Source organism: Salvelinus namaycush, chromosome 18, assembly GCF_016432855.1.
Source record: "Salvelinus namaycush isolate Seneca chromosome 18, SaNama_1.0, whole genome shotgun sequence".
Lineage (NCBI taxonomy): Eukaryota > Metazoa > Chordata > Actinopteri > Salmoniformes > Salmonidae > Salvelinus > Salvelinus namaycush.
The window spans coordinates 31,776,412-31,798,562 of record NC_052324.1 but is presented as its reverse complement, the minus strand read 5'-3'; the positions used below and the strand labels follow the sequence as shown (position 1 = coordinate 31,798,562).

Here is a 22,151-nt window from a genome sequence, read left to right as displayed (position 1 = left end):
TTTGACGTCAACAAAGCATCTGGTCATGTCAGTCGTAACTTGTGAGCTAATCTATTACTACGCTTTCATCAAGCCACTTTTGGTCAGACCAAAATGGATCAGAGGGAGGGATAGTTTATAATAGACACAGATTGATCATTTAAGTGCACTACTCTAGACTTTCACTATGAAATATCCTGCCTGCCTGGCAAGCAAGGGATGCTGAATGTATCACTTTTTATCACTAGTATTCACATAAAGGGTACTTGTATATACACATATATTTACATGTACTGTAGAGACAACAGCGTAACCTTAGGCCTGGTATAGGTACATTTTGACTAACTTCAGACTGTGTAGTTGATAGGTTACCTCAGTCAAGGCAGCAAGCTGGAGGAATCTGAGACTTACATCGAGGTCAGTTTTATTAATCTGCATGGACTAATCATGTCAAAAAAATGCCTCCGCTGGCACAGAATGAGCATTTTTGCTCACTGAAGCACTCAGTTCCTGGAAACATCTCATTGCGAAAGGTCTGTTTTCATTTAACATGAAAGTTAAGTGTGAACGAGAGGCTTATTAATATTGTGTGCCATTGTTTGAAGTCATGAATAATTGCCTCCTTCCAATCTCACAATCAGTTTTGACATTCTCAGGAGAGTTTATCTTGATGAAGTTGGAGTATTTTGAGATGAGGCAAGAGTTGTTTTATGCTTTGTGGTTGGATACAAGACAATCTGGCAGAGGAAGAATACATGTGTTTAAAAAAGTCATGGAGGAATAGATAAAAAAAATATATATATATATAAGTAGAAGGGGATGTTTCTTGAAGGTCTGTGTGACCATGCTGTATGTACTATAATATATGCCATTTAGCAGTGACCTGAGTAGTAACCGCAGTTTGTCTGAGTAACTGAACTTCATTTTCAACTCCAACTGAAGAGTGAAGATGCAAAGACAAACAACAAAATCAACAGTTCAGTTAACCAAATGTTACGTGTTGGTGACCATGATCAACCATGAGGAAATAACAATCTAGCTAGTTAAACCCCTCCCAGTCCCTGGTCCCTGGTCCCTCAGAGATCATGATTCATTTGTTTATTTTTATTGTATGTATGTGTGTATATATATTTTCCTTTATTATTGTCCCCTAACCCTACCACCCCTTCCCTAATTAGAGTAAACTAATGGACGACAACAACACTTAGGCTTCTACTTCCAGCTTATACTTACTATACATTTTATAGACAGTATATTTTACAATAGTTATATTTTGTTTGTTTTTAGTCCCATCCTTCAGCTACCTTCAACCCCTCCCATCTATCTCTGAAGACCATCCAGTTTTGATTTCTATTTGACATATATTTTTCAACTGTGCTGTTTCACAAAAGTTATGAACCTACAGTGCATTCGGAAAGCATTCAGACCCCTTGACTTTTTCCACATTTTGCTAGGTTACAGCCTTATTCTGAAATGGATTAAAGTGTTTTTTCCCTTCATCAATGTACACACAATACCCCATAATGACAAAGCAAAAACGTTTTTTTATACATTTCTGCATATGTATAAAAAACTGAAAAAGCACATTTTACATAAGTACTCAGACCCTTTACTTAGTACTTTATTAAAGCACCTTTGGCAGTGATTACAACCCCGAGTCTTCGTGGGAATGACACTACAAGCTTGCCACACCTGTATTTGGGGAGTTTCTCCCATTCTTCTCTGCAGATCCTCTCAAGCTCTGTCAGGTTGGATGGGGAGCGTCGCTGCACAGCTATTTTCAGGTCTCTCCAGAGATATTTGATCGGGTTTAAGTCCGGGCTCTAGCTGGGCCACTCAAGGACATTCAGAGACTTGTCCCGAAGCCACTCTTGCATTGTCTTGGCTGCGTGCTAAGGGTTGTTGTCCTGTTGGAAGGTGAACCTTTGCCCCCAGTCTGAGGTCCTGAGCGCTCTGGAGCAGGTTTTCATCAAGGATCTCTCTGTACTTTGCTCCGTTCATCTTTCCCTTGATCGTGACTAGTCTCCTAGTCCCTGCCACCGAAAAACATCCCCACGGCATGATGCTGCCACCACCATGCTTCACCGTAGGGATGGTGCCAGGTTTCCTCCAGACGTGATGCTTGGCATTCAGGCCATAGAGTTCAATCTTGGTTTCATCAGACCATAGAATCATGCTTCTCATGGTCTGAGAGTCTTTAGGTGCCTTTTTGGCAAACTCCAAGCAGGCTGTCGTGCCTTTTACTGAGGAGTGGCTTCCGTCTGGCCACTCTACCGTAAAGGCCTGATTGGTGGAGTGCTGCAGAGATGGTTGTCCTTCTGGAAGGTTCTCTGGTTCTCTGTCTCTGTCTTTGTCACCTCCATGACCAAGGCCCTTCTCCCTTGATTGCTCAGTTTGGCCGAGCTGCCAACTCTAGAAAGAGTCTCGGTGGTTCCAAACTTTTTCCATTTAAGAATGATGGAGGCCACTGTGTTCTTGGGGATCTTCAATGCTGCAGACATTTTTTTGGTACCCTTCCCCATATCAGTTTCTCGACACAATCCTGCCTCGGCGCTCTAGGGACAATTCCTTCGACCTCATGGCTTGGTTTTTGCTCTGACATGCACTGTCAACTGTAGCACCTTATATAGACAGGAGTGTGCCTTTCTAAATGATGTCCAATCAATTGAATTTACCACAGGTGGACTCCAATCAAGTTGTAAAAACATCTCAAGGATGATCAATGGAAACAGGATACACCTGAGCTCAATTTAGAGTCTCATAGCAAAGGGTCTGAATACTCATCTAAATAAGGTATTTCAGTTTTAAAAAATATATATATTTGCAAACATTTATAAAAACCTATTTTTCACTGCCATTATGGGGTATTGTGTGTAGATTGATTAAAAACTTTTTTTCATCAATTTTAGAATAAGGCTGTAACACAGGGGTGTCAAACTCCACGGAGGGCCTAGTGTCTGCAGGTTTTTGGTTTTTCCTTTCAATAAAGCCCTAGACAACCAGGTGTGGGGAGTTCCTAACTAATTAGTGATGTTAATTCATCAATCAAGTACAAGGGAGGAGCGAAAACCCGCAGACACTCGGCCCCCCGTGGAATGAGTTTGACACCTGTGCTGTAACATAAGAAAATGCACTGGATATACATTTTACGGACACAGTATATTTTACATGAGTTATCTTGTCATTTTTAGTCCCACCATTCAGCTCCACATAACCCCTCCCATCTATCTCTGAACACCAACCAGTTTTGATTTAATGAATCTGTTTCTTAACAGAGCAATTGGTGCTTTCTGACCTGCTGATGGCTTTATGGTACATCCAACTCAACACTTTTTCCCCACTGTGATTTATCTCCATACTTAAGCTGTTATTACTGCAGCTCTTTGTTACAGTGTCAGAACACTTCAATTCAAACCCACCCTGCTCTACTTCAGACAGATTACTTTCTCTCTGGTGGTATAGGCAATTGCACCATCCATCCCTCCCCATTCTAATGTGTTAAATAAAAGTGCAGCAGCCCTGGCCCTGCTATAAACTGATTACATAGATTGCTTCCCAAATGGCACCCTGTTCCCTATATAGTGCACTACTTTTGACCAGGGAACATAGTGCACTACTTTTTACCAGGCTTCTATGTAGGGAATAGGTTGCCATTTGGGACGCAGACATTGGGTCATGGGGGCAGACAGGTTCCATGGTTGTGAATGGGCCAGAGCGGTGTTATTCCATGGTTGTTTTCCTGCTGGGTTTATGACACCATCTGAGCTGGCTGAAAGCCTGTCTTGCTTTCTAAACCAGGAGAGGAAATCAGGTTGAGATTCGGAGACAAAGGTTGCTGCCTAGATGTCCACAAAATGTACAGCATTGCCGATTGATGGAGAGAGTTTGAGTGCTCTGAATTTGTCCAAACCTGAGACCTCTGACAGATGGAGATTTTGAATATATAATGACAGTTGAAGCTTGCTGTTTTTGCATTATTTCCTATTTTCGCTCTGGTAACGTTGAAAGGAAAATTGTGAAATTATTATAACTCTAGTGTCAGATGATAGTTTGGGGAGAATAGTTTTCCAAAACACATGCCCAGAATGTGTTAGATTAACTTTGTTCTGAAGTGTCTGTGCTATATCTGAGAGATTTAAGATCAATAAGTTATTTTTTCCCCCCACATATATTTAACCCCTTATGTCTGGCACTAAACATCTCGATATACAGTGTACTTCTATACATTTTTTCAACTGGTACTGGGGGACCTTCAAACGTGTCTTGTGAGGCCCGTGGGCAACACAACCGACATGTACATGTTCGTAAGTCTCACCTTTCATATTAGTGTGTAGCCCGAACTGTTTGAACGCTACAGACAGAAGTTGTCAAATTGGCTATACTGACTTCAGATGAGTCCCAAGACGCTTGTAGGGGTCGTAGAGCAAAACAGAGAACACCATCATGTTCGTGAGAGTCATCTTTCCATAATAGTTTGTAGGCCTAACCGTTCAGATGCTACAGACGATTTTGTGAGAACACCAATTTTCGGGATGTATCATGGTCTGACAAGCACCACTCTATCTCTGTCACCTTTCACCGTATCCTCCCCTTCCTCTACACTGATTGAAGTGGATTTATCAAGTGACATCAATAAGGGATCATAGTCTGACGAGGTGAATCTAGGTGAAGACTATGTCATGGAAAGAGCAGGTGTTCTTAGTGTTTTGTACACTTTAGAAAAACTAAAAACTGCTATGAGCCCGTACAAACACATTGAATAACATTCACTACATGGAACAACAGATAGTCCTCCCCCAGATGCGGAAGTGCGACATCGGTGGATGCGGTGGATTGAGACACATCCAATGCAAGAAAACATATCTCTAGCTTAAACTGACAGATTTTTATGAGGCCTCGGAAATTGACTCTTAAAATTTAGCTAGCAATTATAAAGCTAGTTCTTTTATAGAAACCAACTGCAGTCCACTTAGCTAGCTAAGGTGAACTTAACGCCGACTGATGGTGGAAATTAACGTTGGCTAGCATTCCCTCAGCAGTTTCAATCTAGTGAACTAGTTAAGTGCATTTTCTCAACTTCATCTATCAGATGGATAGTTGGCAAATATATTTGTTTTCCCTCACATCTAAAGCTGCCTGATACAGCTGGCCAGTTGATGGTGAAGTAGGATGAATGATAGAGGTAGCTAGCTGAAATGGCAATGGCTAGCCAGGAGTTTGTCTGAAATGTGGACTTACCAGTGATAGCCGGTTGGCAAGCATTCTAAAACATACCCTTTGTTAGTCGAAATGTTTAAGCACAACTGTTACAGTGGATAAGATTGGAAATAGCTGTGTTGAAAACATCCTCACTCACTTCTTCCATGTTTACTGTCCACACGGATCAAAAACACGGGTGAAAATAGCAGAAGGGACGGATTTGGCCGAGAGTTTCCTTTTGCAAGGGAGGAGACTTCGCTTCCTTCCTTCACACAACAGAAATCACAATTGTGAGAGTCATTCCCCCCAGAAGTTAAATGCAAAGTGACAACTTTTGCAATAATTTTACTTCTGGGCAACCGAGATTACCACTACTATAACGTTTTTCAAAACCATAAATAATTGAAAACTGCTTTGATTTAAATAGTAAAGTAAAAAAACTACTACCACAAAAATACTTTTAAAGAGTTAAAGAAAGTCCCATCAATTGTATTTAATTTACAATTATAATTTAGTCATTATTATTATTCTTGAGCATGCTACTCAACTTTCAAACGTGCAGACTGGTCTCACTTGAGTTGTTTGTATACAACTTCTGATATATTTTATGCTTTTTAAAGCTAAGACACACTGGAAGGATTGTCAAACGTTTGCCTGACAGTGCTTAGCACCTCTGAACAGAGTGTCAGCAGTTAATCTCTTTTGTGTTCACTCAGCCACTCAGGGTTGTTAAAATACTCCAAACCAGATGGTGGCAGTAGCATTGTTTGCCAAGTGTTAATTATGGTCTAGATTCAAAGCTACATATTCATTCGCTAGCATAACATAGCTAGCTTGCAAAGGTCACTGCACTAACTCGATAACTAACACAGGCAGATGTTTCATGGAAGCTAGCTAATACGTTGTAATTTAGTTATAATGTCAATACTAGCTACAGTGGTTAGCTAGCTTGGAGGAAGTATTTAGTGTTGTGTGCATTGTGTCTGTGCACTTGGCTAGAAAATGCAATTTTTTTAATCAATTTTTGATTAAAAGTTCTTCACTACCGAGTCGGCACGGAGCAGGTACCGCTTTTTTTCTTGCAAGAGAAGGAACGGCCTCCCACTGTGATAGGTATCTATCGGCAGTCTATTGGCAGTGAGATGCTCGGTGTGTTTCATGCTTTAGCTATTCAAGTCTTTATAGAGAACCATGTTGCATTTTAAGTAGGGGCCTATTTAGTTCAGATATAGTAGCCTATATTTCTTGTACCAGTCTTTACCCCTACCTGTTAGCTACACTGATAATGCAATTTATTTTAGTTACATGTAAGCCTATGAATATATTTTTTTTTAATCAGATATTCAAAGACAGATCAGTCAGAACTAAAATCTCAAGCAGCAGTCATTTTACCAAGTGCAGGTACAAATTTCTGTATTAATAGATCACAAGGTGGTCACTAATCTGGTCATCACAGCAACCTACCAAATGTTTTCCTTGTATTACCGTTTATCACGTTCACCTTCACTCGTGTAGTAGTCTACTTTACTACCACGCAGTAGCCTACATTACATTTCCGTGGGGAGATGAAGAGGTTGGCCTATACCCATAATGGCTGTGTCTGCATCTCAAAATTCATTTTATGCTCGCTTCGAGGCAAGCAACACTGCATGCATGAGAGCCGTTCTGGACGGCTGTGTGATCACGGTATCGGTAGCCGATGTGAGCAAGACTTTTAAACAGGTCAACATTCACAAAGCCGCAGGGCCAGACGAATTACCAGGACGTGTACTCAGAGCATGCACTGACCAACTGGCAAGTGTCTTCACTGACATTTTCAACCTCTCCCTGACCGAGTCTGAATATCTACATGTTTCAAGCAGACCACCTTAGTCCCTGTGCCTAAGGAAGCGAAGGTAACCTGCCCAAATGATTACCGTCCCGTAGCACTCACGTCGGTAGCCATGAAGTGCTTTGAAAGGCTGGTCGTCATCCCGGAAACCCTCGACCCACTCCAATTCACATTCCACCCCAACAGATCCACAGATGACACAATCTCAATCATGCTACTGGATAAAAGGAACACCTTTGTGAGAATGCTGTTCATTGACTACAGCTCAACGTTCAACACCATAGTGCCCACAAAGCTCATCACTAAGCTAAGGACTTATGGGACTAAACACCTCCCTCTGCAACTGGATCCTGGACTTCATGACGGGCCGCACCCAGGTGGTAAGGGTAGGTTACAACACATCCGCCACGCTGATCCTCAACACTGGGGCCCCTCGGGTGCATGCTTAGTCCCCTCCTGTACTCCCAGTTCACCGACAACTGCGTGGCCAAACACGACTCCAACACCATCAAGTTTCCTGATGACACAACAGTGGTAGGCCCGATCATCGACAACGATGAGACAGCCTATAGGGAGGAGGTCAGAGACCTGGCAGTGTGGTGCCAGGACAACAACCTCTCCCTCAATGTAGGCAAGACAAAGGATCTGATCGTGGACTACAGGAAAAAGCGGGCCGAACAGGCCCCCATTAACCTCTCTGGGATCGTTCGGGACGCTAGCGTCCCACCTCGCCAACAGCCAGTGAAATTGCAGGGCGCCAAATTCAAACAACAGAAATCTCATAATTGAAATTCCTCAAACATACAAGTATTTTACACCATTTTAAAGATACACTTCTCGTTAATCCAACCACCGTGTACGATTTCAAAAAGGCTTTACGGCTAAAGCACAACATATCATTATGTTCGGACAGCGCCTAGTCACAGAAAGCATTCAGCCATTTTCCAACCAAAGAGAGGTGTCACAAAAAGCAGAAATATAGATAAAATTAATCCCTAACCTTTGAACGATCTTCATCAGATGACACTCCCAGGACTCAATGTTACACAATACATGTATGTTTTGTTCGATGAAGTTCATATTTATATCCAAAAACCTCAGTTTACATTGGCGCCATGTTCAGAAATGCCTCCAAAACATCCGGAGAAATTGCAGAGAGCCACATCAAATAACAGAAATACTCATCATAAACTTTGATGAAAGATACATGTTTTACATAGAATTAAAGATAAACTTGTTCTTAATGCAACCGCTGTGTCAGATTTCAAAAAAGCTTTACGGCAAAAGCACAATATTCAATAATCTGAGTACTGTCACACCCTGGGCTTTGTTATATTGATTTTCTTTATTAGTTTAGTTAGGTCAGGGTGTGACATGGGGGATGTTTGTGTGTTTTGTCTAGTTTAGGGTGTGTGTATTGTTTAGGGGGTTTTGTAGAGTGTATGGGGTTGTGTTCAGTGTAGAGGTTTAGGAAAGTCTATGGTTGCCTGGTTTGGTTCTCAATCAGAGACAGCTGTTTATTGTTGTCTCTGATTGGGAGCCATATTTAAGGCAGCCATAGGCTTTAGGTGATTGTGGGTAATTGTCTATGTTCTATGTTGCATGTGTGCACTTAGTTCGTTTTAGCTTCACGATCGTTTGTTTTTGTTCGTTTAGTAAGTGTTTGTTTTTCTTCATTAAAAGAAGATGTCTTTTTTCCACGCTGCGCCTTGGTCCACTCATTCGTCTCATAACGATCGTGACAGAATTACCCACCACAAAAGGACCAAGCAGTGTGTAAAGCAGCAGCAGGAGCTATATACACAGGATTCTTGGACTTGGGAGGAGATACTGGATGGTAAGGGACCTTGGGCACAACCGGGAGAATATCGCCTCCCTCGTGAAGAGCTGGAGGCAGCTAAAGCCGAGAGGAGGCGATATGAGGAGGCAGCACGGAAGCAAGGCTGGAAGCCCGTGAGTAAAACCCAAACATTTATTTTTTGGGGGGGGCTACAAGGGAGTGTGGCGAAGTCAGGTAGGAGACCTGCGCCAACTCCGTATGCTTACCATGGAGTGCGAGAGTACGGGCAGACACCGTGTTATGCGGTAGAGCGCATGGTGTCTCCTGTACGTGTGCATAGTCCGGTGCGGGTTATTCCACCTCCCCGCACTGGCAGGGCTAGATTGAGTATTGAGCCAGGTGCCATGAAGCCGGCTCAACGCGTCTGGTCTCCAGTGCGTCTCCTCGGGCCGGCATACATGGCACCAGCCTTACGCATGGTGTCCCCGGTTCGCCTACACAGCCCAGTGCGGGTTATTCCACCTCCCCGCATTGGTCGGGCGACGGGGAGCATACAACCAGGTAAGGTTGGGCAGGCTCAGTGCTCAAGGGAGCCAGTACGCCTGCATGGTCCGGTATATCCGGCGCCACCTCCCCGCCCCAGCCCAGTACCACCAGTGCCAACACCATGCACCAGGCTTCCAGTGTGTCTCCAGAGCCCTGTTCCTCCTCCACGCACTCGCCCTATGGTGCGTGTCTCCAGCCCGGTACCACCAGTTCCGGCACCACGCACCAAGCCTCCTGTGCGTCTCCAGAGTCCTGTGCGTCCTGTTGCTGCTCCCCGCACTAGCCTTGAGGTGCTTGTCCTCAGCCCGGTACCTCCAGTTCCGGTACCACGCATCAGGCCTACTGTGCGCCTCAGCCGGCCAGAGTCTGCCGTCTGCCCATTGCCGCCTGCACTGTCCGTCTGCCCAGAGCCGTCAGAGCTGCCCGTCTGCCCAGAGCCGTCAAAGCTGCCCGTCTGTCCCGAGCCGTCAGAGCTGCCCGTCTGTCCCGAGCCGTCAGAGCTGCCCGTCTGTCCCGAGCCGTCAGAGCTGCCCGTCTGTCCCGAGCCGTCAGAGCTGCCCGTCTGTCCCGAGCCGTCAGAGCTGCCCGTCTGTCCCGAGCCGTCAGAGCTGCCCGTCTGTCCCGAGCCGTCAGAGCTGCCCGTCTGTCCCGAGCCGCTAGAGCCGTCCGCCAGACAGGATCAGCCAGAGCCGTCCGCCAGACAGGATCAGCCAGAGCCGTCCGCCAGACAGGATCAGCCAGAGCCGTCCGCCAGACAGGATCAGCCAGAGCCGTCCGCCAGACAGGATCAGCCAGAGCCGTCCGCCAGACAGGATCAGCCAGAGCCGTCCGCCAGCCATGACCAGCCAGAGCCGTCCGCCAGCCATGACCAGCCAGAGCCGTCCGCCAGCCATGACCAGCCAGAGCCGTCAGCCAGCCATGACCAGCCAGAGCCGTCAGCCAGCCATGACCAGCCAGAGCCGTCAGCCAGCCATGACCAGCCAGAGCCGTCAGCCAGCCATGACCAGCCAGAGCCGTCAGCCAGCCATGACCAGCCAGAGCCGTCAGCCAGCCATGACCAGCCAGAGCCGTCAGCCAGCCAGCATCTGCCAGAGCCGTCCGCCAGCCAGCATCTGCCAGAGCCGCCCGCCAGCCAGCATCTGCCAGAGCCGCCCGCCAGCCAGCATCCGCCAGAGCCGCCCGCCAGCCAGCATCCGCCAGAGCCGCCCGCCAGCCAGCATCCGCCAGAGCCGCCAGCCAGCCAGCATCCGCCAGAGCCGCCAGCCAGCCAGGATCCGCCAGAGCCAGCCAGCCAGGATCCGCCAGAGCCGTCAGTCAGCCAGGATCCGCCAGAGCCGTCAGTCAGCCAGGATCCGCCAGAGCCATCTGCCAGTCCGGAGCTGCCCCTCAGTCCGGAGCTGCCCCTCAGTCCGGAGCTGCCCCTCAGTCCGGAGCTGCCCCTCAGTCCAGTGGCGCCCTCTGGGACGGTATTCAGTCCGGGACTCGCTCTTCCAGAGGCGCCACCAAAGCGGGTTGTGACTATGGTGGAGGGGGGTCCACGTCCCGCACCCGAGCCGCCGCCATAGGAAGGCCAAGGGCAAGTACAGCGTTCAGCCACCAAAGCAAGTCATACAGTTACCCGCCAAATTGTGGAGTCAACAAAAGTCAGAAATAGCATTATAAATCTTCACTTACCTTTGCTGATCTTCCTTGGAATGCACACCCAGGACTCCCACTTCCACAATAAATGTTTGTTTTGTTTGATTACGTCCATATTTATGTCCAAATACCTCAGTTTTGTCCGCGCGTTTAGTTCACTATTCCAAAGGCACAATGCGCGAGCGCAAAATCCAGACGAAAGGTCAAAAGAGTTCCATTACAGTTTGTAGAAACATGTCAAACGATGTTTACAATCAATCCTTAGGGTCTTTTATAATAAATCTTCAATAATATTCCAACCGGACAATAGCGTATTCATTACAGAGGAAAAAGAAGGAACGGCACGCCCGCGTGACCGCGCAGTAAACAACTCATTGGCCTCAGCCTAGTCCACTTGTTGAAACAGCTCTTATTCAACCCCCTTCCACAATAGAAGCCTCAAACAACTTTCTAAAGACTGTTGACATCTGCTGGAAGCCTTGGATAGTGCAATCTGGTCCCAAAGACACGGCATATTGGATAGGCAATCACTTAAATGAAACTACAAACCTCAGATTTCCCACTTCCTGGTTGGATTTGTCTCAGGTTTTCGCCTGCCATATGAGTTCTGTTATACTTACAGACATTATTTTAACAGTTTTGGAAACTTTAGAGTGTTTTCTATCCAAATCTACTACTTATATGCATATCATAGCTTCTGGGCCTGGGTAACAAGCAGTTTACTCTGGGCACCTTATTCATCGAAGCTACTCAATACTGCCCCCCTTTCCCAAAGAAGTTTTAACATCGACGGGGCTGTAGTGGAGCGGGTCGAGAGTTTCAAGGTTCTTTGGTGTTCACATCACCAACAAACTAACATGATCCAAACACACCAAGACAGTCGTGAAGAGGGCACGAAAGCACCTTTTCCCCCACAGGAGACTGAAAATATCCTCAAAAAGTTCTACAGCTGCACCATCGAGAGCATCCTGACCGGTTACATCACCGCCTGGTATGGCAACTGCTTGGCCTCCAACCGCAAGGCACTACAGAGGGTAGTGCTCACGGCCCAGTACATCACTGGGACCAAGCTTCCTACACTCCATAACCTATATAATAGGAGGTGTCAGAGGAAGGCCCAAAAAATTGTCAAAGACTCCCGAGTCATACACTGTTCTCTCTGCTACCGCACAGCAAGCTGTACCGGAGCGACAAGTCTAGGACCAAAAGGATCCTTAACAGCTTCTACCCCCAAGCCATTTGACTGCTGAACAATTCATCAAATGGCCACCCGGACTATTTACATTGACACGCCTTTGACACGCCTTTGTTTCTACACTGCTGCTACTCGCTGTTTATTATCTACCTACATGTTCAAAATAACTCAACTAACCTGTTCCCCCGCACATTGACTCGGTACCGATACCCCCTGTATATACCCTCGTTATTGTTATTTTGTATTGTATTACTTTCTATTTTTACTTTAGTTTATTTAGTAAATATTTTCATAACTCTTTCTTGAACTGCATTGTTGGTTAAGGGCTTGTAGGTAAGCATTTCACGGTAAGGTCTACTACACCTGTTGTATTCAGAGCATGTGACAAATACATTTTGATTTGAAATGACACCCTATTCCCTATAGTGTAAACTACTTTTGACTTGGGCCCTGGTCAAGAGTAGTGCAATATGTAGGGAATAGGGTGTCATTTGGGACTCATCCATGGAGGCTGAGATTTGGACCACCATGGAGTTGACTCGTGTACCATTTCAAGAGGTGAGGTGGAGGAACCAAGGAGATTAGGAGGTTAAATTGAGTTTAGTGAAAGATCAGACTGATTTAAGACAATTCAGAGGCTGGTGTAAGATTTGGAGAGATATAAGTGAATAAAAACAGATTTATTATTCAGACATTTGGTGGGTTTAAAATTGTGGCAATACTTGGCCTTATAATCAAGGGACAATGAGAGTCAGCGTTATAATGTACTGTAGCATCAAAGGTTCCACTTTCTTTCAGTAACCAATCAGTGGTGGTATTGAAGTAGTAGTAGTGGTATAGACGGGTGGCAGTGGAGGCTGCTGAGGGGAGGACCGCTCATAATAATGGCTGGAATGAAGTGTAATGGCTGGAATGGAGTGAATGGTATCAAACACAACCATGCATTTGATTCCATTTACTCCATTCCGACCATTATTATGAGCCATCCTCCCCTCAGCAGCCTCCACTGACGGGTGGGTTGTTTGCCAATTAGCGAATTTTAGCCATATTGTGACCGTTCAGAATCCTAACAACACACAGCCTTCAGCCTCCAAGATGTGTGCGCATAATTTTTGTTGCCATCCCACCCATCCATTGAACTTAAAGGTACGGTATGGTTGCAAAATGGTAACTTTCCCAACATGTCCAGGTCTTCCAGAAAGCCTGGTTGGAAGATTCCCGGAACCAGAAGAGATAAGCAGGAAATCCGGAATCCTCCAACCAGGATTTGTGGAAAACCCTAGGAATTTGGGGGAAGTTACCAGAATTTTCCAACTCTAGGTGGTGCATTTCACAAATAGATCATTAATCTCACTCAATATATTTGCAGTCTAGCTCACTGAGGTACAGGGCCACTTCCCTAAAAGCCTATGAGACAGAGAGAGGAGGTACTCAAGGGGGGAAAAAACAAGTCCTGTTACAGCTGGAGGGGCACAGGGTAGACAGGCAGTAATTTGAACATTCCTGTCCATGGAAAAGGACAGCAAATGTAAACTGATCAGTTTCCCATAGAGATGAATACGTCTGGATGCTGTCTCTTAGTCATCATATCCATGAAACACATAAATACTTTTCATATCATAACTACCCCCATGTCACGTCCTGACCATAGAAAGCCTATATGTTCTATGGTAGAGTAGGTCACGGCGTGATTAGGGGTTTTAGTCTAGTTTATTATTTCTATGTGGGGTTCTAGGTTTAATTTTCTATGTTGGGGTTTGTGTATGATTCCCAATTAGAGGGAGCTGATAATCTTTGTCTCTAATTGGAGATCATACTTACGTTGCATTTTTCCACCTGTAGGTTATGGGATATTGTTTGAATGCATTTGTATTGAGTAGTGCACGTTGCACCTCTGTAGTCACAGTTTGTTGTTTGTTTATTGTTTTGCTAAGTTTCACTTTCTAATAAATTATATGGAACTCTACATTCGCTGCGCCTTGGTACATCTCTACAAACGAACGTGACAGAATATCCCATCAAAACAGGACCAAGCAACGTGTCCAGGAGGAGAAGATATTCTGGACTTGGGAAGAGAAATGGCAGGAGACGAAAGCCTTCTATGGAAGAAGACGCAAGCGGTGAAGGAAGGACAGCGACGACAGGGTTCGTGGCCACAACACAAGCCCAAGAAGCAACCTCAAAATATTTTTTGGGGGGGCCACAGGGGGTGGTCGGCGAAGTTGAGGGGTGAGTCAGACACCGAGGAGGAATATTGGGATAGATTGAGCGAGGAGTGGTTGGTAAAGTTAAGGTAAGTCCTGTGCCGGTTCTACGCACCGTGTCTCCACAGCCTCCACTTTCCCTGAAGTGCGTGTCCCCAGTCCAGAGCGTCCTGTTTCTTCTCCCCGCACTCGCTCTGAAGTGCGTGTCACCAGCCCGGTACCACCAGTGCCGGCCCCATGCACCAGGCTTCCGGCGACGGTTCCCGGTCCGGGGCTTCCGGTCCGGAGACTCCGGCGACGGTTCCCGGTCCGGAGACTCCGGCGACGGTTCCCGGTCCGGAGACTCCGGCGACGGTTCCCGGTCCGGAGACTCCGGCGACGGTTCCCGGTCCGGAGACTCCGGCTCCAAGGCCGGAGACTTCCCCTGTGCCGATGCCCAGTCTAAGCACGGCGTCCAGTTCAGCTCCAAGGCCAGAGTCTTCTTCTGCGTTGGTGCCCAGTCCAGGCACAGCATCCAGTCCCGCTCCATGGCGGGAGCCTTCCCCTGCGCCGATGTCCAGTCCAGGCACAGCATCCAGTCCCGCTCCATGGCGGGAGCCTTCCCCTGCGCCGATGTCCAGTCCAAACACGGCATCCAGTCCCGCTCCATGGCAGGAGTCTTCCTCTGCGCCGATGTCCAGTCTGAACACGGCGTCCAGTCCCGCTCCATGGCAGGAGTCTTCTCCTGCACCTAGGTCCAGTCCAGGCACAGTGTTCAGCCTGGGTCCATGGCTGGATCCGCAGGATGAGCGGGTACTTCGTCCCGCACCAGAGCCGACACTAGACACCCCCCCTAACCCTCCCTTTTTGTTTCAGGTTTTGCGGTCGGAGTCCGCACCTTTGGGGGGGTACTGTCACGTCCTGACCATAGAAAGCCTATATTTTCTATGGTAGAGTAGGTCAGGGCTTGACTAGGGGTTTTAGTCTAGTTTATTATTTCTATGTGGGTTTCTAGGTTTAATTTTCTATGTTGGGGTTTGTGTATGATTCCCAATTAGAGGCAGCTGGTAATCGTTGTCTCGAATTGTAGAGATGGTCCATCTCTACAAACGAACGTGACACCCCAAGACCTTGCAGGGTGAGGTTGATATAGAATAGCCATACCTCTGGCAATGTCACCCTATTTCCTTTATAGTGCACTACTTTTGACCAGGACCTATAAGGCTTAGATTAAAAGTAGTGCCATATATAGGGAATAGGGTTCCATTTGAGATGCAGATGCAGTCACTGTGTAATCCCTCTTATCTTTCCTTAATGGTCCTGGGCATCTGGGGCCTAGCTATCTAACCACTGATACCCTCTGCAACCCAACCCTTCTGCCTGCCATCTTTCCTCAAAACCCCAGGCTCTGGCACAATGCATACACAATGTTTATATGACTGTCATTCTGTTCTGACATGAAATATTAACACAGCTAAAAGGAAAAGTGGCTAACCACAGTCTTCAGGCTAACCATAGTCCTCAGTAGGGGTGTGCCGACATGGCCATACTCGTATTCTTAATCGTATCCGTAAGTAGACAGTCGGATCGGATGATACTCCACTACAAATACCTAGGTGTCTGGTTAGACTGTAAACTCTCCTTCCAAACTCACATTAAGCATCTCCAATCCAAAATTAAATCTAGAATCGGCTTCCTATATCGCAACAAAGCATCCTTCACTCATGCTGCCAAACATACCCTCGTAAAACTGACCATCCTACCGATCCTCGACTTCGATGATGTCATCTATAAAATAGCCTCCAACACTCTACTCAACAAACTGGATGCAGTCTATCACAGTGCCATCCATTTTGTCACCAAAGCCCCATACACTACCCGCCATTCCGACCTGTACGCTCTCGTTGGTTGGCCGTCGCTTCATACTCGTCGCCAAACCCACTGGCTAAAGGTTATCTACAAGTCTCTGCTAGGTAAAGCCCCGCCTTATCTCAGCTCACTGGTCACCATAGCAGCACCCACTCGTAGCACTCGCTTCAGCAGGTATATCTCACTGGTCACCCCCAAAGCCAATTCCTCCTTTGGTCGTCTTTCCTTCCAGTTCTCTGCTGCCAATAACTGGAACGAACTGCAAAAATCTCTGAAGCTGGAAACACTTATCTCCCTCACTAGCTTTAAGCACCAGCTGTCAGAGCAGCTCATAGATTACTGCACCTGTACATAGCCCATCTATAATTTAGCCCAAACAACTACCTCTTCCACTACTGTATTTATTTATTTATTTTGCTCCTTTGCACCCCATTATTTCTATTTCTACTTTGTACATTCTTCCACTGCAAATCTACCATTCCAGTGTTTTACTTGCTATATTGTATTTACCTCACCACCATGGCCTTTTTTTGCCTTTACCTCCCTTATCTCACCTCATTTGCTCACATTGTATATAGACTTATTTTTCTACTGTATTATTGACTTTATGTTTTTTTTATTCCATGTGTAACTTTGTGTTGTTGTATGTGTCGAATTGCTATGCCTTTTCTTGGCCAGGTTGCAGTTGCAAATGAGATCTTGTTCTCAACTAGCCTACCTGGTTAAATAAAGGTTAAATAAAAACTCGTGATCAGAAAAAAACGGAAGTGTTTTAATATGGCTAAATAGATTTTGGCAAAATACCTCCCTGCATGTTCTCACTGCAAAAATCAACAGATTAGGAGCAGCGTGGGGAGGGGTGTGTGGTGTGTGTATGTATTTATGTATGACTGTGTCCTCAACTTGCAGCGGACAGCCAAATTTCCTGTCACTAAGTCAGATTGCACATCAGCATTTCATCCGTTTTCCCTGCCCTTGCCCCGCTAGTTAGATATTATGCACATTGATCGCTTGATAACAATTGTCCTCGCCATGTGATTCATATAGCAGCAGCAATCTAAATGATCAGACCGAAAACATGCAGGAAAAGGTGATTGGGTGAAATTATGAAGCGAGTGGATGGAGAAATACAGCATCACTATCCAATCAGAGCAGCGTACAGTGTACAGCCCACCCTTCTCTTTACAGACCGGCAAACTAGCCATTTTTTCCCCCGATCAAGGATAATAAAAAAATACTCGGATCATAATCGCATCCAGAAAATTGCCCAAATTCGTTAAGATGCTTGTGTTGTCCGACTATTCCGCACACTCCTAGTCCTCAGGCTAACCATAGATATGATTCAACATGCTGAACTTGCCCACAAGCTACATATTTACCGCAACACACAGTGTCTTCATAAAGTATTCATACCCCTTGACTTATTCCACATTTTGTAGTGTTAAAGCCTGATTTCAAAATGGATTACATTTATGTTTTTCTCACCCATCTACAGTACACACAATACCCAATGATGACAAAGTTAAATAATGGGTGTTTCTCAATATGCATACTACCGTGCTCCACAATCTCATGCTCCCCCTAATGTATTACATCACGCTTCACCTCCCCATTCACTGAAATAATTTCTAGAGTGTTGAAAGAGAACAGTGGTCTCCATCATTTGGAAATTGAAGAAAATATGGAACTATCCAGACTCTCCCTAGTTCTGCCCATCCAACCAAACTGAGCATCTGGCAAGAAGGACCTTGGTCAGGGAGGTGACCAACAACCCAATGACCATTCTGACAGAACTACAGAGTTCCTTGGCTGAGATGGGAGAACCTGCCAGAAGGAGAAGTCTCTACAGCACTTCACCAATTTGGGCTTTATGGGAGAGTGGCCAGACGGAAGCCACTCCTGAGAAAAAGGCACATGACTCTGAGATCGTAAGGCAAAATATTATGTTGTCTGATGAGACAAAAATGTAACTCTTTGGCTGAATGCAAATCACTATGTCTGGAGAAAACCAGGCACAGCTCATCACCCATTTAACACCATCCCAATGGTGGAGGCAGCATCCTATGGGGAGGCTTTTCAGCGGCAGGGACTGGGACACTGGTAAGGATAGAGGGAACAATGAATGGAGCAAAATACAAGCAAATTCTTGACGAGAATCTGCTTCAGAGTGCAAATGACCTCCAACAGGACAATGACCCTGAGCATAGAGCCAATGCAACACTGAAATGGCTTCAGATCAAGAATGTGAAAGTCCTTGAGTGGCCCAGCCAAAGCTCAGAATTGTATCCCATTGAAAATCTGTAGAAAGACTTGAAGACTGCTGTTGACCGCCGCTCCCCATCTAACTTAACAGTGCTTGAGAAAATCTGCGAGGAAGAATGGGAGAAAATCACCAAATCCAGATGTGCAAAGCTGATACAGACGACTCAAAGCAGTAATCAAAGCTAAAGGTGCTTCTACAAAGTATTGAGTCAGGGGTGTGAATACTTACGTAAATTAGATATTTCTGTATTTCGTTTTCAATACATTTGCTAAAATGTCTAAAAGCACGTTTTCATTTTGTCATGATGGGTTATTGTGTTAGATGGGTGAGAAAATATATTTAATCAATGTTGAATTCAGGCTTTAACACAAGAAAATGTGAAATAAGGGGTATGAATACTTTCTAAAGGTGCCTCCCACTAGGCAAGAACTGGTTGAATCAGCATTGTCATTTCAATAACAAAAAAAATCTGAGATAATGTTGAATCAACGTGAAAAATTGATTGGATTTGTAAAAAGTCATCAACGTAAGGGAATTTTGTCTTTCACGGTACTTTTAACCTAAATCCAATGTCATGGTGTTCTTTTTTGTTGAATTCACGTTACTTGACAACTCAACCAATTGTAAATTAAAATAGACGTTGAACTGATGTCTGTGCCCATATATTATTGTTTTTAACAACCACCTTCTTTCTTTTGATGTCTCTTTGATCTTAGCTATCAGGACCAAGATCAAGGAGGTAAGACGGGAAGGCATGGACCGCAAGGTAATTCTGCAGAAGAGGAAGAAGCCATTGAAACTGGGCAACCTAAAGAAGAATGACCTAAAAAAGCTGGTTCTGTACCTGAAGAACGGAGCCGACTGCCCCTGCCAGCAGCTGGATAACTTGGGCAGCACTTACCTGATCATGGGGCGCAAGGTGGACACGCAGTTCCTCCTGACAGGCATCCACAAGTGGGACAAGTCCAGCAAAGAGTTCAAAAAGGCCATCAAGAAACTCAAGACCCACAAGTGTCCAGCTTTTGAGAATGTCTTTAAATAATCAGACCCAAATTTTTTAGAAGCATCTCATCATCATGATACACAAGAACTTGCACAACCAACAATCCACATGTTGTTTTTGTTCATATATCTATATAAACTGTATATCTTTCTATATTTACAGTCCTGCTTTAAATTTTTCCATCATCCATTTTGCAGTGGAGCGTTGTGATCATTGAGACCTCCTGCTATAGTGGTTTCCAGTTATCTGAAAAAGTTAATGACACTGCACCCTCTTCCTCCTCTATTGAAACCATTTCCACTTCGTGTATGTAGATACTTGTGTTACACACTCCCTGAATGTGCAGTAAAAATACCACAATTCAGTGAGTTCTGCTGAAGTGGATGGACTTGCTTCTCTTGCTCTGAACATGAATAAGTAGATCATAGAATCATCAATTAGATCATATTGAATAGATTATACAGAATCAATAATAACGTGTATTTTAGCTTTAAAAGGCACGGATAGGGTCATTGAATAACTTATTGACGATATTATGATAGCGTGCCTTCACCTGATTGTCTCATCAAAATAATGACTGCACTACAGTTGATATTAAGAATGTCGTCCTCTTTTCAGTTGCCTCATTTGTTTGACATTTTCTTTGACTTTAAAAAATATATACAAATGTCAATCCTATCAATTCCAGTACATCAACTGCATCATCTGAGTGAAAATACCTTTTGCCTAATGGTACAGTATATGAAATATACTGTGTGCCAAACACTGTATGTTATAATGCATGCATTGTTTGGTGTTTCAATTCAATTGCACAACAGCCTCTTGAGTGGCCACTGGTATAGAATAATTAAATACATCCCTTGCATTTGTATATGATGTCAGATAATATTTTACCAAAAGTTTTCTTAATTTTTTTGTTAATGCAGATTTCAATTGCTGTCCATCCAGATTGATGTTTATTAAGTTTGTGACAACTTTGAAAGTGCAAATCTGTATTTTTAATTGTTTTGTTCAGTATTGCTGGTACATCTTAGCACTATCACGTTAAATTACAGATTTTTTTATGGCTGCAGTGCATTGCTGCCCGTTATGTACATACACATTTTACATAAATATAGAAAACAATGACATGTTGTCTGGAATGTTCTTTCCATTTCAGATTGTGTAACCTATACCATTTCTGTAGAGATATTACTCCCAGTACTGCTTGCTCTCAAGCAGTTAAAGCTGTAATGAAATATCAAGTGTGGCTTGTATTTCAATGATACCCACAGCTTATACTCATACAACACAGTAATAAAATGGGAAACCACATACATGGCACAGTACTATACAGTTTATTTTATGGAATATCAGCTTCCTGCGTGTAATGTCCATAATGATTTTCAAACCTCCAAACTATTTGCACATGTTGAGAATTCTTGGCTATGCTTGTACGGCTTGAGATTTTTTCAGTTCTAAGATTTAAGAATACAGTGGATATCACCCATCTTGGATCTTTTTCACATTGTTGCGTTACAAAGTGGGATTGAAATAGATTTAATTGTGATATATTTTGTCATTGATCTACACAAAATACTCCATAATGTCAAAGTGAAAAGGAAATTCAAAAAAAATTTACAAAACAAATTATAAATAAAATATAGTCATTGCATAAATATTCACCCCCTTTGCTTAGGCAAGCCTAAATTAGTTCAGGAGTAAAATTTGACTTAACAAATCACATAATTTACATGGACTCCCTCACTCTGTGTGAAATAATATGGGTTGGCATAATTTTTGAATGACTACCCCTTCCTCTGTCCCCCATACATACAGCATATATAAGGTCCTTCAGTCAAGTATTGCATTTCAAGCAAAGATTCAACTACAAAGACCAGGGAGCTTTTCGAAAGCCTCATAAAAAGGGCAGTGATTGGTAGATGGTTAACAATAACAAATCAGACATTGAATATCTCTTTAGCATGTTCAAGTTAAGAATTATGCTGTGGATTATGTATTAAAACACACAGACACATCATTTCAGCAGGACAATAACGTATATCACAAGGCCAAATCTACACTGGTTGCTTACCAAGAAGACAGTGAACGTTCCAGTGAGTGGCCAAGTTACAATTTTGACTTAAATGTGCTTGAAAATCTATGGCAATACTTGGAAATTGCTGTCTTGCCATGATCCCCAACACCATGACAGAGCTTGAAGAATTTTGAAAAAAATAAAGGGCAAATATTGCACAGTCCAGGTGTGCAAAGCTCTTAGAAACTTACCTAATAAGACTTGCAGCTGTAATCGCTGCTAAAGGTGTTTCTAACATGTATTGACTCTAACATGTATTGGTGAATTCTTATCTAATGAAGGTACTGTATATTAGTGTTTTATTTGTCATTAATCTTTCACGTTGACAAATGAAATACATTTTCATCCCACTTTGTAACACAATAAAATGTGAAGAAATCCAAGTGGGGTGAATACTTCTGATAGGTACTGTATATGTAGACCATGGTACAATCTAGACCTTCCAAAGGGCTCTGCTCCGTGGCGACCTGAGGCTTGTGTGTGCCGTTTTGTTAAAGTATTCACCGAGCCATAAACAAAATTTCCCCATGGGATGGTAAAGTCATTATCTTATCTTAAAGAACTGACACGCTGACACAAACCTGAGCC

The 22,151-nt window shown here is 44.3% G+C and overlaps 1 protein-coding gene across 1 annotated transcript in view; it reads left to right on the top strand.

Moving 5' to 3' along the window:
- Positions 1-20,809, top strand: part of LOC120062787 (secreted frizzled-related protein 1-like) — a 39,125-nt gene extending 18,316 nt beyond the window's left edge. The window contains exon 3 of the mRNA XM_039012857.1: positions 19,200-20,809. Within this exon, the coding sequence (XP_038868785.1) occupies positions 19,200-19,525 (326 nt within the window). The 3' untranslated portion in view covers positions 19,526-20,809. The remainder of the gene's footprint in view (positions 1-19,199) is intronic.
- Positions 20,810-22,151: the final 1,342 nt, after the last annotated feature.